Source organism: Chelonia mydas, chromosome 7 (genome assembly GCF_015237465.2).
Source record: "Chelonia mydas isolate rCheMyd1 chromosome 7, rCheMyd1.pri.v2, whole genome shotgun sequence".
In the NCBI taxonomy this organism is placed as follows: Eukaryota; Metazoa; Chordata; order Testudines; family Cheloniidae; genus Chelonia; species Chelonia mydas.
The window spans coordinates 71,776,250-71,795,585 of NC_057853.1; the positions used below are offsets into that span (position 1 = coordinate 71,776,250).

The 19,336-nt window shown below is 42.2% G+C and overlaps 1 protein-coding gene across 1 annotated transcript in view; it reads right to left on the reverse strand.

Moving 5' to 3' along the window:
* OPN4 (opsin 4) overlaps positions 1 to 19,336 on the reverse strand; it is a 42,109-nt gene that overhangs the window by 14,026 nt on the left and 8,747 nt on the right. The window contains exons 2-7 of the mRNA XM_043552053.1: positions 14,613 to 14,755; positions 11,537 to 11,670; positions 8,622 to 8,825; positions 6,508 to 6,679; positions 4,511 to 4,672; positions 696 to 803 (exon numbers count right to left, since the gene is read on the reverse strand). Of these exons, the coding sequence (XP_043407988.1) occupies positions 696 to 803; positions 4,511 to 4,672; positions 6,508 to 6,679; positions 8,622 to 8,825; positions 11,537 to 11,670; positions 14,613 to 14,755 (923 nt within the window). The remainder of the gene's footprint in view (positions 1 to 695; positions 804 to 4,510; positions 4,673 to 6,507; positions 6,680 to 8,621; positions 8,826 to 11,536; positions 11,671 to 14,612; positions 14,756 to 19,336) is intronic.

Here is a 19,336-nt window from a genome sequence, read left to right on the forward strand (position 1 = left end):
TTTTTACTACACTGCTCTTTTCCCCACCCCAGAATCCCCAGAGTCCCCAGAATGCTTTTGAAAGGGGAGAAGCAATATTGCATGGCTTAGCTGTGCTTGTTCACATCACGTGTCCCTCATCTGAACTTGAACTGGGGTTGACCTGGATGTTACAACTAAAAAACAATTATTAGATGACTGAACAATGGAAGCGCGAAGGAGGAATGGGAAGCCCACAACACATGAAAGAAATGGAGCCATTTACCAAACTCCAACTCTCATTGGTCTGGGTAACTTGACAAACTGCTATTTGCAACATTGACAAATGGGTACATCTCCCAAGGAAATATTTCAAAGCAAAAGACCATAAAACTTGTTTTTAGCCAGGAAAGGTCTCTACCCTTTATCAGATGATCAATGAGTACAGCTATCACCCTTCCATAAATGTCTCTAGCTCCCATCTGCACGGTAATTTGTTCGGAGTACAAACTCCACTGACATTTATAGGGCATTTAGAACTGCTTTTTCTGTTTTCTTTTTTGGCTTCATGCACACTTGCAGAGGTAAAAAAACCCAGCATAAAGGTAAAACAAGCAGATGAAGCACAGCTCAGGCACTAGCATACAACGGGATTTCAGTGAATCCGAGAAAGTTGTATCAGAGATAGATTTGGTTTTCTTTGCTATGTTATTTGTGTTTGAAGAGAGCAACCTTACCTGTATTTGGGATGAGTTATGGCATAAATGATGGGGTTGTGAATGGCAGAAGCTTTGGCAATCACAGCTGGTACGGTGTTCATAAAGGGTGTCAGGAGATGGGAATACCTAAAGAAATGCAAAGTGATTATTTTTTACTGCATAGTCAGCACACAGTAAAAAACAAAAATTAGTTACAGAGTGCAGGGACTGCTTTTTACTGCTGCCACTCTCCCTCCCTTCCTCTTCTCCCAGGAGGGTAGGATGAAATAAGAGGGGCAAGGAGCAGGACCAACATACCGTCAAGGAACATTCTTTTTCAGCCTAGCGCATGGGACAGATTTCATACCCATTTTATTGAAGGATCATGCCAGACTGTGCTTCAGAGAGGTACAATCTCTTTGGTGCTCCTCTTTACAAGTGCTGCTGTGTACCATATTCTACTCATGGTTGTGGCTTAAGCAGGCCACAAGCTAATCCCAGATTGTTTACAGTAGGGTAAAGACCATGGGACAAGTTCAGCCTTTAATAAGCAAGTGCTGTTCCTTTGGAGTCTATGAGCTAAATTCATTAGTGACCCAAATGGTGGTGTAAGTTGGTCAGAAAAGAGCTGTAAGGGCTAAGGTAGCATAACCTGCACTGATATGGCATTTAACAGGTGTGCTGAATAAGGCACGAGGGTGTTGCATGAAAAGCAGCTAACACAAGAGTACCTGATAAATCAGCTTCCCACCTACACTTTGACTTTATCTGCCGAAAGCTGGGAACCAAAGTCAAAGAATCCTCATGCAGTGGAGGGTGGTTTTATGTTTTATTGAGAGTTTGCAGGATCTTCATCACCTGACATGTATGTTTAGAGGAGATGGTGGAAGTTCTGACTGTGGTGCTGCTAGCTGGTACCACCCCTTTAACAGACCAGGTCAGGCCCTGTTCAGGTTGTCTTGATAAAAATAAAGTCAGTAGTGGAACCTACACTTAAATATCAGTAATATTGCAGGGTCAACTTGCATCAGCTAGACCCTGAGTGGGTCTTTCCTTCAGCAGTGGGAATAGCAGCACACTTTGTAGAATCATTTCCCTCTCTCCCAGGGAAAGTTGCCTGTGGCTTTATGTTGTGCCCCAATGCTTTGCTGCACCAAGAAGGAACAGGGCTGCAGACTAAGGAGGCAGCTCATCATCCTTGGAATGGAGTTTTCCATCACATTCAGCCAACGGAGAAGTGTGTGTTATGTGACCAAATGGAAATGGGTCCCCAGCAGATAATATTGGAGTGTCTTCATGGGGCAGCTGACTGCAGGCATTCCTACCAGCACTAACCTAAGACTCACTTCTGGTGATAGTTTCCAGAGCACAGTGTGTTCTTTTTCCTGCAGTTCTTGAGACAGGGTGGCCCCTACCCCTGCTCCTAGGACATTGATCTAGAGGATGAATTCCTTGAAGAACATAGTACTTGCTGGCGACACAGGATGTCCTGGAATGCTGTCTCCCATTTTAAGGTCGTAGTAACCTTTCAGGGGACGGATGCTTTAGTAAGATTAGTCAATAGTGCATTCAGTGAGGTAAACGGTGACACAAACTTTCTGTCATTGCTGGCCAGACACAGGAAAAACAACATCTGTGTCATGGTGGCTGGAGTGCAACAGTCCTACTGAGCCTGTATCATGTTAGCTAAATCTTCCACTCCCACAGCATGTACTGTAGTTATTAGGTTTCATTCTTTGCTATTGTACATTTTGTTAATCTATCAGACCAGCCACCCTCAATGACTGCAAGACTGTAGCCACAGTTTCTAGGTCTGTCTCCTAATCTATGCTGTATGTGACAATGCTGTCAAGGTAAAGTCAACATAAGACTTTGGGACTTGGTCTATTAATCCCTGAGAAGCCACAGTGGCTCCCAAGGGGAACAAAAAGGTATAGCCCCAAACTGAAAAGGTTGACAGAGAGGACAAAGGCAGTTTTCTGCTTCCTAGTGTCTGCAGTAACTCCTGCCTCAGTTCTCATAAACTCTATCACAGTCAATTTTATCCTGTATTGGTTGTTAAGTTTCAGATGCACATTTCTCATCAGATGACTGGAAAATTATAAGTAAGAGGCAGTGGTGGGTTAGTGCAAGTGTCATAAATATAAAGGGAAGGATAACAACCTTTATATATGCAGTAACATAAATCCCTCCTGGCCAGAGGTACAGAATCCCTTACTTTTAAGGGGTTAATCAGTTCAATTAACCTGATTGGCACCTGACCAGAAGGACCAAGGGGGAAAGAAGATACTTTCAAATCTGGGGAGGGGAGAACGTTTTGGTTTGTGCTCTTTTGTTGTGTGCGACCAAACAGGAAAAAGCATCTCCTAAAAAGATACATCTGAAATTACAGAAATTGTAAGTAATAGCAAGGAAATGCGTTAGATTATCTTTTGTTTTAGCTTGTGAATTTTCCCTATGCTAAGAGGTAATTTTATTCCCGTTTTGTAACTGGGAAGCAAAGTCAGAGGGGATCCTCTGGGTTTTAAATCTTTTTATTTACCCTGTAAAGTTATCTTCCATCCTGATTTTGCAGATGTGATTCTTTTACTTTTTTTTTAATAAAATTCTTCTTTTAAGAACCTGATTGATTTCCAGTGTCCTAAAAACCAGGGATTTTGCTCACTTTATTAACCTATTGGTTGGTATATTATTCTCAAGCCTCCCCAGGAAAGGGGGTGAAGGGGCTTGGGGAGATATTTTGCAGGGGATAGGGCTTCAAGTGGCCCCTCTCTGAATGTTTGTTTAAATCATTTGGTGGTGGCATCAATACCGTCCAAGGACGAGGAATGGAATTTGTGCCTTGGGGAAGTTTTTAACCTAAGCTGGTGGAATATAAGTTTAGGGGGTCTTTCATGGGGGTCCCCACATCTGTACCCCAGAGTTCAGAGTGGGGAGGGAACCCTGCCAGCAAGTATTAATCTATTAATTTTTAATTAATAATCATTAATTTTAATTTATTTTATTTTGCACTTGTATAGGGTCTTTGACCTGAGGACATCAAAGTGCTTTAAGATATTAAATCTATTTAGAAGTAGGTAGATGGAGGACAGGGTGGTTAAGTGACTTGTTCAGTGTCACACATTAAATCAGGGGCAGAGCCTGAACAGAACCCAGGAAGGAGTCTGACTGCTTATCCCTTGCTCTTAACCAGTCCATATTAATGGATACTTTTTTTAATGGACATTATGTCTTTATTGAAAATGATTGTATAAAATGCTGGCAGTTAAATAGGAGGTAAAAACGCAACATACTCCAGGATTTTTTGAAATATATTTAAGGTTAGGTCATCCATTGTTACTTTTCAGTGCAGCACCAAAAGAACTAAAGCCAGTTATGCCAGTTATAGGGCCTGATATTGAGCTCACTTACACTGTTGTAATTGAGGGGTAATTCCACTGGAGCCAATGGATTTATTGCATCAGACTAGTGTAAGTGAGTGGATAATCAGGCCCAGAGAAAATAAATCAAAACAAGTTACGAATCTGTTTTGCAACCTGGAATAGCCATATGGTCATGTTCAAATATTTTAGCATTGTGAAACTTTATTTTAGAATTAATTTAGCATGATTTCATGTATTGCCAATAATTAGCTTTTCTGTGCTGAAAAATCAAACTGAGAAAAATTACAACCAGCATGTGCTCCGTTTACCAAATGTGTAACAAAGGATTACTTCTGAATATGTGAAGGTTTCCCATTTCCATTGTTGAGCATTAAAGTTGACAACTACTTGGCCTTTCATAATTAGCTTCTTTTACAATTTCACACCTTCTGGGCTCACTGATGTTTTTCTTGCTAATATATTCATAATTACCCAGCAAAAGCCACCAGAGCTACAATAGAATATGGTGACCAGGAAATGATGTAAAGTAAGATGACAATCAAGGCAATTTTGGCCATTTTCCATTCATTCTTCATCTTCTGATACTGTCTCTGAGATACTTTATTAGCATCAGAACCAATGTTCTGAACAGCCCTAAGGGAAATAAACCATAATTACAATGCAAAATATATGGGAGAAATTGAGCAAACAACTTAACAAAATAGAACAAAGGACTGGTCTTTAACTAGATCATGCCAACCCTCTCCAGCCCCTCTCCCCCAAGGTAATATACTATGATGTATGTAGATTATGTGTAATTGCTTTTCCACAGTAGAGGCCCTCTCCCGCTCACAATAATCAGGGGCAAAACCTTCAGCAGGAGCAGGATGGAGGGCTATGTGAGGAATATGTTTCCAAAATAAGGCTTCAGATTATTCAGGTACCCAGATTAATCTGCATGATACCTCTAATTGTGGAAGGAGAAAATTATTTATTTACTTCTTAGGGCCAGATTTTGGCACCCTTACTCACACTGTTACGTGAGTAGATACATTGAAATCAATGGGGTTGAACATGTAGTAAGGTACTGCTCACCAAGAGTTAATATGGCAGAATCGGGCCCTGGTTTGATACTCCAGTAGTTCTGATTTCACATATTCCTGATGCAAATTGTTGCACTTCGTTTAACACAAGGGTTCTCAACCGTTTTTCTTTGGGAGGCCCTCCCAACATGCTATAAAAACTCCACAGCTTGTGGGAGGGCTCTCTGGCTTCAGATGTTGGGTGGGGGGTTCAAGGCTGCTGGGGAGGGGCTTGGGAGCCCCACGGGATGGAGGGCTTAAGGGTTTTGGCTCAAAGGGCAGGGGACTTGGGGCTTCTGCCCCTTGGGGTGGGTGGTGGCTTGGGACTTAAGCCCCGTGGGGTGGCTTCTGCCGGGGCTTCAGCCTCACGGGGTGCCAGGTCTCAGGGCTTCAGCCCCACTGCTTCAGACCTGGGGGGCACCAGGGCTTGGCACTTCAGCCCTCCAAGTGGCTTCTGCCGGGGTTTGAGGCACCCGGGCTTGGGGCTTCAGCTGAAAGGAGCAGCTTCTGCTGGTGCTCAGGGCTTGGGCAGCTTCTGCCAGGGTTAAGGGTGCTGGAGCTCAGGGCTTCAGCCATGTGGGGTGTCTGGGATCAGGGCTTCTGTCCCCCAGAGTGCTGGGGCTCGGGACTCCAAGCATTGGATACCGGGGCTCAGGGCTCTGAGCAGCCCTGCTTGGCAGATCCCCTGAAATGGCCCGCGAACCCCCGGTTGAGAATCGCTGGTTTAACACATTACATCTTGCATCACTGCACCTTTTTTAACAAAGAGTTCATAACCAACTTCCACTTGTTCACTTGTAGACCGATGACATTTTGCAGGGGAGTCCTTTCAGAGTCCTTCTGTTGACCCATATGCAAGGGAAATTCCCTACTGGATATCCCTGTCTGTTTCAAGGCCACTTTGTGCCATGTACACATGGCATAAGTGGCTGAAGCAAACCAAAGAAGCTGGCATTGAATATGCCTGTGTGCTGAACAATCACTTAGCTTTATTAGGCCTCTCTGAAGTTCCTCACACTTTATCTAGACTTGACTAACCTAAATAGTTTTGTAGCATCTGCTAGATTTCCCACCTTTCTATTCATACCTTTTCCCAAATCATTAGTAAATGTATTAAACAATGCGGGCTAAGTACCAAACCTTGAGACCACCCTGCTCCACACACATTTAACATTTTTGCCATGTTGAAAATTCACTGTCTGTTCCTATTCTGTTTTGTCTCTTACCCATTTCCATTAAAGGAAAAAACTTGTTAAAATAGAGTTGCAAGTTTTATATATATATATAGCCTTTTATAGAGAGAGAGCCTTTGTTTTTATGGGGTTTATATAACAATATATATAAACCCATAAAAACAAAGGCTCTCCCCCAAGCAAGGAATGAAAACCTAGACTATTGACAACTCACTCATTGGCATTCTTGATAGCCTTGAAGATAAAGACATAACTGTATATGATGGCAATCAGAGGAATGAAGAAGACAAAGCAGAAGAGGAGCATTGTATAGGCACGGACTGATGGGGTAAAGGTCACGTAGTCCCAGGAACAGGAAGTCAACAAACCCTCAGGAACATAAGCACCTAGGAAGAGAGAAAGAAAAAAACACATGAGCCATGAAAAGATTTTTATTGGGCATTCTGTGGAGGAACAAGTGGAAAAAGAATTCAGCATATCCCTGGGATTTGAAAAAGATCAAACCTGGCTCTGTTGGTAGAGAGAAGATGGTTAATAAGGGCACCTGTTTCTTGTTTTAAAGCACTTCTTACCATTACTGATTCCACTGCTTTATAGGCTCTTAGAATTTAATAGATCTAATGAACCAATCTTTAGACTAATAAAATAATGATTCTTTTTCATTCCAGCCTTCAGACCTGATCCAAAGCCCACTTTAGTCAATGGGACTCATTCCATTAACTTCACTGGGCTTTGGATCAGACCCATGTTTCTAAAATCATTAAAATGTCTCAATTTTTCTCTTAAATTATCACCTCTCTTGCTTGGGAGTGAAACGAAACTGACTGTACTAACCTCTGCTCTTTTAAATTGTGCAGACAACAGAAGTTTACTGTGCAATTCCAATTAATTTTGCCATGAAATAAATGTAAAAAACACATGCACATTCCTACCTGAAATAAGAAATATTCTCCTTAGAGAAACTGTGTCAGACAGTTAAAGAATAAAGCAAATTCAACACCAACCTATTTTTAATCATTAATTTAATTGCCAGCATTTTTAATGCTAACTTCTGTGGAACCAGGTCTAGAAAATATTGCACCAGGTGCTATGCTCAGATATGTCTCATTATTGTATGAGACTCAGTCTGATGGATACTATTAGAATCTAATTATAAGACAGCAGTTATAATACCCTTCAAGTAATTATTCTGCCTCATCACATTAAGGTTCTCTCATCTAAGAGTATTTGTCATATTACTCTCTTGAAATTCTCTCATTAAGCTAAAAGCCATAATGTTAAACAGCTGGAATTTACCAGCTATGCATGCTACACATTTGGGGGGAGAAAAAATGAATAACAAAAATAACTCAATAATGTCTGACCCTGTTGCAACAGCCTGGTAGGCAAGTGAGAAAGTGCTACTTTCTCACCTCAATTTAACCCTACCTTGCCCCACCAATGGGGACCAGGCCTGCTCCAGGGGTGGGTAATGTTGGCGCTTAGGCGATTAACTGGTAGGTTCAAGTTCATCCTACTGTAGGTTAATGCTGACTGTAAGTTGGTGGCCTGAGTGAAACAAGTTAATGGTATTAGTCTAGTTTCTAACAGAGAAACAGAAATACTGCTATCTGAGCCAACAGTAAGGGCCAAATTTTCAATTTGTCAAGATGTGAAATACGAACACATACCAATTTACACACACAAAATTAACGTGTGCAAGCAAATCAGCTACCTAATTACTACTACTTGTCATCCTTTGTTAAGATGTCAAGGGCTAAATGGGCATAGAGAGTAAACAACACTATTACCTCTAGAATTGGTCCCTGCTAATCGGGTTGAGGCACATTGTAGGGGTGTGGAAAATTGCACTCTTGCTGCCCATACTGTACCGCTTTAAGGTATAAATAGAGGAATTCAGGTTCCACAGGCTGTCATTCTGAGCACTGAAAATCATTTTGAAAACTTAAAAACTGTGCTCATCTGTCCCCTTTACTTTTTATTGTTCAACTCTGCTTGATTGCAGAAGGTTATGCACTATTAGGGAAGCCTGTTTTGCATTATTTTTTGCCCTTTATTTTATATGTTTTTTATACAGCATGCTAATGAGATTCCCTGCAAAAGTGACAAAGTAAGATAATTAAATGGGATATGTGCACTGCAATCTTTTCTGCTGATTAAATTGCTTAAGACTCATTAGCTATAAGCAATCTCCTTCACAGTGATTTCTTCAAACTTCATCCTAATATGTAAATTCTGTTTATTCATCCTTGTGTCTAATAGACCATTCTTTAATCCCCCCATTTTCTCCTGGTATCAGAAAATAGACTTGAATTCTATCTCACTTACTCCATCCAAAGAAGGGTGGGAGGCTCCAAGCCAAAGAGTACAGCCAGACTCCTAGAAGGATTATCAAAGCCTTCTTCTTGGACATCAACACAATGGAGGCCAGTGGTCGTGTGATCACAAAATATCTGTCCAGTGCGATTGCCATCAATGTGATCATGGATGTAATGCCAAAAAGGGCTCCACAGAAGGCATACAGTTCACAGCCTTTCAATGGAGAGTACAATAGGGTTAACCAACAGTTTTAACCATCCATGCTGGTTATAGGAGTATTCCTGGGAGACCACTTATCCTGTGGCCTTAGGCTAGTAACACATTACCTAATTACTTTCAGAACTCTTAAAGCAACAGGAAGTTCACTTTTCCAGTAGCAATATACTTTCCAACTGTGGGCTGGCCTTGCTAATTATATTATTCATGGATGTAAACTTCAAAGATTTACCTGCCTTTATTATTCAAGACAGTGACTTAATATATATTCACTTAACATTCACTTTTCAGCTTCTGAAGTTTCTAGTGGGAGTATTTCAGAGATCCCATGGCAGCTCATTTAGCTTTCATTTTACTCTAACTCCCATGGAAAGACCTATTTTAGTTAAAAGTATTTCTATAGTCACTCAGATACCATGGAGCAACTCATATCCCAAGAGGAGGTCAGCATAGTTTCAATAAATAATTCAGACAATGGATTGGTTGTCAGTTGTTTACTTTAATTATTTGCTATTTGTGGAACATGATTGGTCACAGTTTGTTTTCTGCTGTTGGACAGAAATCTTTAGATTAAGAGAATAATTAATGATGAATGGGGATTAAAACATGTAAATTCATGAAGTGTTTGAGATGCACCAACTTTTTCATTAATATCTGCAATTATACAAATAGTACAACACCCATAGAGGACATACTCATTAATATATTCAAAAGTCTGCTTTTAATTATTCAGCCAGCTCTAGAGATTAGACAGTTTGTTTATACATCTGTGTATAGTCTTTTCAGTTTTGTAACATGAAGAACTGCAGAAACAAGCATTTGTTATTATCTGCTTAATTTAATGAGCAAATCAACAATAACCAACATTTCAATACCATTCCTCTTGTTCACCTTCCCCACCCATGCATGCAAGAAATAATTGCAGCAAGAGGAAGAGTAGCCCCTGCATGGAAAGAGTCAAATGGTGGGATTCACAAAGGTATTTAGGTACCTAACTCTCACTGATTTCAATGGGAGTTAGGCACTTAAATACCTTTCTGAATCCCACCCGAAGAGTCTTTATTCCACAGATTTGCTTAGGCCGTATAACAGATGGGCCCCATCAGACTGGCTGTATGATCTGTATATTTGTCTCATACACAGAGGGTGAAATCCTGGCTCCAATGAACTCATTGGGAGATTAGCCATTGATTTATAAGGAGCCAGGATTTCACCTTAAATCTGAATCTCTGGTGTTGGTAGGCAGGGGGAAGGGAGTGCTCAATGAAGCAGCACATAGGTTTGAGCCTGTGGAGAATCAGGGATGGGTCACTGGAAAGGATAGTTGGACAAGGTTTAAGAGGCAAGGATTAGACTCTGAAAGTAGACAGTTTAAAATAAAAAGGTAATTGACATGCATTTAAAACCAAGCGGGAGAGGGGGAGAAAGGACCAGGGGTGGATAGTTCATATGTATATTTAAATAAACCAAATCATGTTCCATTTCCTATCCAGATCACTTTCCTTGATTTTGTATCCCCTTCACCCACCTTTTGTCTGGCTTTGTCTTTATAGATTGTAAACTCTTTGGGGCAGGGACTGTGTTTTCCTGTATGCCTCTCTCTCACTTAGCATATTTTGGGCACTGCTGTCACATAAACAACAGTAACTCATGTTTGACGAGGGATGTTTGGTAGTTTAGACCCAATGCGTGAAATACAAAGCATATTCACTGACCACACTGAGAATATTTGGTTTATATTTACATTGTAAAAACTTACATTTATTGTCAGGCTTTCTAGCAGCAGAAATATCAAGATAAAAATTCCATATTCAAATTAATTAGTGCCAGTGGCAGATGGTATGCTGGGAGCAGGTGCTCCTGGGCCTTATTCCTCTCTTTTTTAAATTCAGGTGCGAGATGATTGTGAGTGAATGCGAGCTGTGAGAGAGTATTTTTGTTTATCAAACATTAGAGAAGACCTTTTTCTATCTCACTATTCTCGCAGTAATGGTATAGACTTAGTGATGTAAATATATTTATAACAAACAGAAACTACATTAGAAGAAAGTAATTTAGGTTGCAAAGTCAAGCACTCAGAAGTTAGGAAATACCAGATTTATGGTTTCCCATGCAAACTGGATTTCCCCTCTTGTGCATCCAGTATTTGCATTGAAGGAGACAAACGTTCTAGAGAAAAAAAAGTATGTGATCATGTAATTAAAACTGTATCATAATGCACATGCACAAAGGGGCTCACTGAAGGTCACACAGACCATCATAAATCTGGCATTTCTTAACTTTTTAATGCTTGACTTTACAACCTAAATACCCTTCTTTTAATGTAGTTTTTAGTGTAATTTCCTCTGGGTTTTTTAAAGGACAAAGATGAAAACAAATTTTGATTTTTGCATCTGTATCAACTCCTTGTCATACACCTGTTCAAAATCAAACTCATTGAAAACTGTCAAATTTCAGCTGTTATCATATCTATACCACTGAAATATAAATAACTCCAAGTACAGACCCAAGCTTGTTCTAAACCTTTTGACAAACTTGGACTAAGTCCTGAATGCTCAACAAAACTTGAAACCAGGCAGGTTTTATGTGCTTTCAGCTTTAGTAACTATAGTTTTGCATAGCTTTGATACTTATACTGTCAATTCTTAACTTGAAGTCATACCATGGACAACAAACTAAATTATATTTCAGGAGATATATGTACAAACCTTTCTTGCCAAAAATCCAGTGCTTGTGGAGACTGGTAGTGAAGAAAATTGGAGCCTGTGTGATGGACATTAGGAAGTCGCTAATAGCTAGATTGATGATGAACATGTTGGCTGGAGTTCGAAGGCTCTTACTCCTACAGAGAAGAGATCAGAAGGAACATTGCTAAGCGCTGATCTGTGGGTAATTATGCCATTGCTCTTTGCTGTATGCAGTGTTATTGTAGCCATGATGGTCCCAGGAGATTAGAGTGGGTGAGGCAATACCTTTTACTGGACCAACTTCTGCCGGTGAGAGAGACAACCTGTTGAGCTTACACAGAGTTCTTCTTCATGAACCAAAGAAGAGCTGTGTGTAGCTCGAAAGCTTGTCTCTCTCACCAACAGAAGTTGGTCCAATAAAATATATTCTCTCACCCACCTTGGCTCTCTATTGCTTTGCTGTGAGCACTGGCAGCTTCACAAATATCAAGGTGTAGAATATGTCAAGCTACATCAAACTGGCTTCTGATTTTCCTGAAGAGACAAGCTAAATGAGACACCATCATTTTAATAGCAAACTCCTTACACTTCTTTGTGCCTTAGTAGAGGATATGGATTGGTTTTGATAACCAGCTCAGAAACAGGAATAAAAGACATTGTTCTCTGAATACTTTGACCCACTGCACCCTGTGTCCATGATTAACAGGAAATTAAAGTTGATGTACTCTATGGATTTTCTAGATCTGGGTCATGCAGAGCTGAGGGGACATTTTCCACTGCTGATGAGATTAACAGCAACTTCCAAATATGGGGATTAAGGAGGCTGATTTTATACCACATGCAGCATTTTATTTTATCTCAACTCCTCTCCATGACAGGCAGTTAACGGCACCAGGCACTGAGTTTGAAGGGACCTATTGCCATACTTATTACATCCCCACCTCCATACATTATTCGCGCAAACATAAAATAGAGTGTCCTGTAGTGTTTTTGTACAAACTTATTTGCTATTGAGAGTTCTTAATATCAGTACTTAATGATTCTGGCTTTTTATTCTGTTTGAAATTGTGACACTTTATCTAATGTCTCTACAGCTGCTTTCCTGAGTTTTCAGTCTCAGACACAATTGGCCAGATAATACGTTGCACCTCCTGAGAGCTGTAGCATAGAAGATGTATTCCAGGAGGATCAGTGTGTAGGGCAAATATTCTGTTTTGCCCCCAGTGTAACTTAGAGCTGTCCCAGGGGCACACATCATTTCAGTCACTCCCCTCCAGCCCCTGACAATCTTTGTGCATTACAAGGCTGTCTCAAGAGGTTCTGTTTTCCTAGAGAAACTGGCAGATGTTCCCTGGACCAGCCCACAATCACCAATTTTAAAGTACTGTTGCAATTGCAGTTTTAGGGGCAGCAAAATACTCAGTAACTGTTTACAAACTAACTCCTTTAGGCAGTTGGTGGTTTGTTATTGCTATGCAACTACTGATACCGCATCAGTGGTGGGTATGTGTAGTATCAGTGCACCCCCAGCTCTGCAGTTCTACTCTAGTCTCCCCACCCACCTCTACATTTTTAGATAACTCCACGGAGAGAGACAGCCAGCCCCACACCTGTCCCCTACCACAGACACAGCTGTTGCTGCCAGATTTCCTGCTGAGCTGCCTCTTCTAGAGTGGGACACACCACAATACTGCTCTAGTCTTCTCCCAGCTGCTGCTGTATTCTTCCCCCACCCTGTGTAGGCTATATGGTAGCATCTTCCTGGGTGGGCAGGCCAAGTCTCAAAACCACAGAAGGGTCAATATCTGATATAAATGCTCTTGTTCAGCCTAGCTCAGTCGGCAGCTTATCAGTCTCATAATCTGAAGGTCCTGAGTTTTGTCCTCAGAGGACACATACGAGAGGATCACAAAATGGCCCCTTCTGACCTTATAGTCTATGAAACATAACAGAAAATGTTAGATGAGGGGGAGGTCGTAGTTCAGGTCAACTGCACCTGTATTCTCTTTCTATGGTCCATGAAGAGCACCCCTAGGCTTATGGCTCCCCAGTCATCTCCTCACTCGGGTGGAGATCTGCATCTCTGTCCCATCTGACCAGGGTATTTCCAGGCTGAAGTGTTATTTCCATCAGAAGACAGGCTGTCTAAGCAGACGTACTTGCTTTCTCTTCATAGACTAATCACGGTGAATTGCCCACTGTTATAAGTTATCACATAGCTCTTTCTGAGCAAGCACAGTTTGTTCTTCAGAGAAAAGCATTATAGAGAAAACACTAAAAACAATAAAAGAACCTACACGCATGCTAAAAGTTCACCAGAGATCACCCCTTCAACATGGCCTCTGGCAGGAGCAGTCCTTGAAAGCCCTACCCAAAGGTTTTCATGTGGTTTCTACTTCATCACTCACAGTCTTATGGGGCCTTAATAGGCCAAAGTCCTTCCAACCCTTTCCTAAGGATTGGGGCCCTCTATGGACCAGAAGTCCTGTCCATTTGCTGGATCTGAACAAAAAGCTCTGAGTCAGTTTACCACCAGGTTATTTATCCCAACATCCTTTCTTTGTCCACTGGTCTCTAGAATCCGGTCTGAACCTTTGAAGAGACTGTGAATAGGTAACAGGCCTTCAAAGGGCTGATATCCAGAGGAATTACATTAGCATAAACCCTCCACCTAGAGAAGTTACATACAATCTCACAATAACACATAAACAATTGCATTTTAAATAAATGGTTCCCAAATGTATTCAGCTTAATTAAATAAGGTTTAACTTAATTCAATAAGGTTTATCCAGGATATTGCATAACTATCACAGGGAGTTGTAATGAAAATCTGAGAGATTGGTTTGGGATACTTCCACTATCAAAACCACTAGCAGCAAATTATACTTCACCTTTCATTAAGGCCTATTTCATATGCAAGATAAGAAATACAAGGCCATGGATCTGGGTTACTTTGATGCACAGCTCATTAGTTTGCATTAGTACAATCATAATGATAGTGTTCCTGTACCACATTTCCTTAACACAATCCCACCAGTATTAAAGTCTATCCACAGGAATATTTAAGACACACAGAACAAACGAGATGTATACGTACCTGCAGAAAGCATAGATGACCAGGAAGTTACCCAGCGTTCCGGTGATCCCCACCATCAGAATGACAGTTCCAATTGTGTAGTGGGCATGGTCTGGAACATCCAGTGTAGGGAAGGCATGAGGAACATCTTGCACTGTCATTTCCTGCAGAACAAGCAGGAATTCATAAATGCACAGTGGTACTTAACTGAATGTGCTAGCATCTGCTATTCTTCTGGGAGATGAGATGGATAAAGGAGGTTAAAAGCTGGATAAAAACAAACACTTTGGAGTAAACTAATCCCTTTCAAATTACATTTATTTTTATTCCTCTTTTGCAAATAAACATGGCAGGCATGATTGTATCAGCAACATTTGAATCAAGGGCCATTTTTTTGTTTTTACTACCAGTTTAGTGTTTCAGAGATTGGAAAATCTAAAGGAGCAAACAAAAACAGAACAAAATACATAATAGTTGACAGAAATACACTGGGACTCTATTGCATTTGACCTCAAGGAATGCTGTAAATAACAGCAAGTTTGTTCTTTGTAATTTTCATCCTATGAGAATTTCAATGCCTGTGGTAAAGTTTGATTTCTATTATTTCCTTAAATCATTGGCTAGTTTTCTAATAAATAAATATTACACATCTTTAGTGAAAATGGTAAGTCCAGTCGATAAACACTTGTTTATTCAAGCCTTTAATACAGTAGAAATCTGGTTTCTCCCATTGACTAACCAGTGCTGAATTACTAATACCCTCATGACCTGATTACCTTGTAGTGTTGAACAACACTGTTCCTTACAGATTAAACTGAGGATTGAAAAAAACAAACAAACATTTTTTTAAACATTTGTGTTCGATACAAGTTCCATTTTTATCATGGCCCCAACTTTGTGACTTAGACAATAACAGCTAAGAGGCATGGTGACCTGATAGCAGTGGAAGATGGAAGGGGAATGATGCCCAAAGTGTCACCACCCTGCCCACTTTTGACATGCATACCCTGAGCATGTAACTTTCTGTGGTCCTAATAGATCAGCACAATTCAGAAGCATAGGCAAGATACAGTCCTCCCAGGCTAGCTAATTTGCAGGAAAATCCCAAATTGTGCTACATGGGGACCTAACCTCTTTCAGACATAAACAAGTCAATGTCTAAATATTAGGAAAGGGTATTTTGCACCTCAGCATAGGTGAGGTCAAGGATCTATTCTCCTGCAATAATTCTAATCCTCCCCGAAAGGAATTTAACTCTTGATGCCAGGACAAGCCACCACAGATGCCTATAGCCTTGCCACCAGTTCTCAGTCCAAGATGGTATATCCAGATTGAAAATATTGGCTTCACAGTCCAAGAGGTGCACATCACCTGGTCAAAAGAGCCCATAGCCATCATAGGTAATGCTCTTGTGATTCAGAATCAGACCTCTGGCCCCCAGATGAAGGAGCTAAAACTCGTCAGTCAGTTAATATCTTTCTGCACCTATTCCACTGCCATTGATCTGCATGTGCCAAAATAGTAGTAGCTCAGACCACACTAATATGATCTCTGGAAAAAGCAAAGAGCAATCCTGTTTCACATGGATTAACAGCTCAGTTCTCTTATCTACAACCAAGCTTTTCCCACTCTGAGATGCAGAACAATAACTTTGAGGTGGTGAGGGTGCTGTCATCACAGCTCATAATTCAAGGGAGTTAGCTGATGCCATCACATGCCATGATTACTGAACTGCAAGAATCAGACTGGTCCAGAATAAAGCCCAGTTGAGATGCTTGCTGACATGCAGCCACCCACTTCTGAGCCCAGCACAGGATGCCTACTATCCAGATCATAGCCTCTCCTGTGACCAGTCAGTAGCTGTCTCATGACTTTACTTGCTGATCTTGATCAGCTGGGGATCAGATGGTTTGGGTCAATTATCACATCCAAGTGGGAAGAAGCCATAAAAGGCTAGGAGAACCCCACTGGGGAAGAGTGTTGCAGGAGGGGGATTCTCTCCTGTGACTAGTCCTGTGGGGATAGGACAGCATGAGAGAGGCATGTGGCCATGTTAAACCCCAGGCAGGTGGCCAGGAAATAGTCTGGAAATAAGGATCTACCTTGTGAAGAGCCAGACTGGTGGGGCTGGGGAACCCTGAGAATCAGTGATCTGTAAGAAAGCATAAAAGAACTAAGCCCAGAAAGGGTAGAAGACCCTTCTATTTTATGGGACCATTGTTTACTTATCAATGCTCCATCTGGGTACAGACAAGGGGCCAGAAGGTGCTGTGAGACAGAAGGGAGTGCTGTGCAGGGTGACCCTGCTGTAAATACAGATGATCCAAGCAAATCCCTGAGGGGAAAGGAAGGAAGGTATGAGCTCCCCACCCCCAGCAGTCATCTGCAGGATTGCCAACAAATTGAGAGGGCAGGGGTGTTCCATTTCCTGTGCAGTACAGGAGCAGCCCAGACTAGTAGAAGCAGCTGGAAAACATGTCTCTAAATTGTCATGTTTAATGTTGCTAAGAGGGATATGGAAGAGCTCAGCTGGAGCATCTCCTACCAAGAATGCAGGAGAAGGGATGGAAAGTAGGGTTCTCTAGAGTGTTGTGTGGTGTGGTGAGGGCAGGGATAGCAGTCTTCCCAGAAATGCAGAACAGACAATATGCATCTCCTGGCAAATGGGGGTGGAGTGGTAGGAACAGGCCTACTTCCCGCCAGCACTAGCTGCCAGCTAATCCTAACACTCCTTATCTGTGCTAGAACTAACTGATAGCAGCCATCCTAATAAAGGAGGCCTGCCAGTGGATGAGGCAGCTAGGACATGGGGTTGCCATCTCTGAGGCAGAAAACTACAACTCCCCCGTATCCCTCCCAGGCACCCAACTGACCCTCTCTTCTTCCCCTCTGTGGGACCGACTCCCACACTTGCCTGTGCCCCTCCCCACCCCGGGCTACACTGCATTATGCGGACCCGTGTCCAACCACCCATATCTCCCAGACTTCCTAGTGTCCACCCACAACCTGACAACTCTAAGTTTATGCCTGGTGAAGGGGGGGGGAAACTTGACTGTCCACCAAACATGACTGTCCAGAGGACAAAAACATAGGCCCATGGGATTGTGGGATACTTTTGGAGTATTCAGAGCATGAATCCCATTGGGCTGCGTCTACATTGCAGAGCAATAGGGCTAGAATCCCGGGTCCCAGTTTGATGCAGACTCAACTTTCCACCCTAGCTAGGTCCTGGGACCCTGGGTCTGAGCCCTGGGTTAGAGCAATTTGGGATAGATAGAAGAGGGAGTTAGACTCATTTCAAACCCTGGGCATACACTGCAGTGTCATACCCTATACTGCAATGTGAGCCCAGACTCAGACTTGACCTAAAACTCCTTCTGTCTACACGCAAATCTCTTGCACCTGGATCTAGGGTCACAGGATCCTGTGGGGGCTGAGGGTTCGAGCTTGCATCAAACTGGGACCCAGAGTTTCAGCCCTCTTGCTCTTCAGTGTAGATGCTGCCCCACTGAACTCATGCTCTGGGAGTCCCCCAAAAGTATCCCACAGTCCCATGGGCCAATTTCCTTTGGCAATTCTTGGGATAGAGAGGACAATCGACTCTAGGGAAATGGAAACAGCCCCCCTTGGTGTAGTGCAGCAGTTTGGGGAATCGGCATTTAACCCTTCTGACTGCCAAGGTGCAAATACCTCAGAGCCATCTGTGTTTGCAATGGAGACAGAACAGAAGTCTTTTGGAAAGTGCACTGCTTCCTGTTTGTGGGAGCACAGCCAGATTTTGGTAAATCTCTGGTACGAGGCCCTCAAAACAGTGGACTTTAGTAAGAGCACCAAGAATGATCATGCATACTAGCAAATAGCGAAGAAACTGGCAGCACGGAAAATTTACTGGAATGGTGTGACCAGTGCAAGGAGCAGATTAAGCAGCTGAAGATTGTGTACAGGAAAACAAGACCCACACCTCAGGCAACTTGCTGACAGCATGTCCATTTTAGGAGTTTGACTGGGATCTGACTGCATAGAGCCAATGCTGGTGCATGCTAGCCTGCCCATGTGGGATGGTACTCTGCTGGCCCCAGAATCCAGCATGGGGACCAATGAGAGCCAGCAGCAGGTGCAGAGTGAGGCCAGCAAAATGACTCTGTTGTTGAAACTAGATCCAGAGGAGCCTTTGATACAGATGCAGCAGCGGCACCTGGTGGGGCTGTACTCAGAGGAGCTGTTTGATGCCCCCCAAAGGACCCAAAGCCAAAGTTATTAGAAGCCCGAGCTAGCAGGGTATCTCTGCTAGTGCAGATTGTATATCAGTGCCTTGGCTTCCCCCCTGTTACTCCGTGGAGTTCAAAATGGTGACCAGGAAATGCAAACAGTAAACACACCTTGAAAGTGAATTTTTACTGGGAAGGCACAGACTTTTGCTAGGGCATTCCTGTTTCTTAAAAACAGTAACCTTACATTGCCATGCCTGTACCTACGCTGCTCTGTAACCACCCAGCAGTTGACGAACCACATGGAAACAGTGAACTGGGGGAGGGGGCAGTGTGTTCCATTTACAAATCGAGTCCATTTTAGTTAAATGGAGTCCATAGGTGACAAAATCATTTGATATCCCTTTGTGGATATCTGCAAACTTGTCCTGAAGCAGGAACTCCAGATAGTTCGTCACATTTCAGGGAAGGACTTATTTTCCAGGCCCTCCTTGGTAGCTGAGCGATCCACTCTGCCCATAGATGTGCTGTCACTTT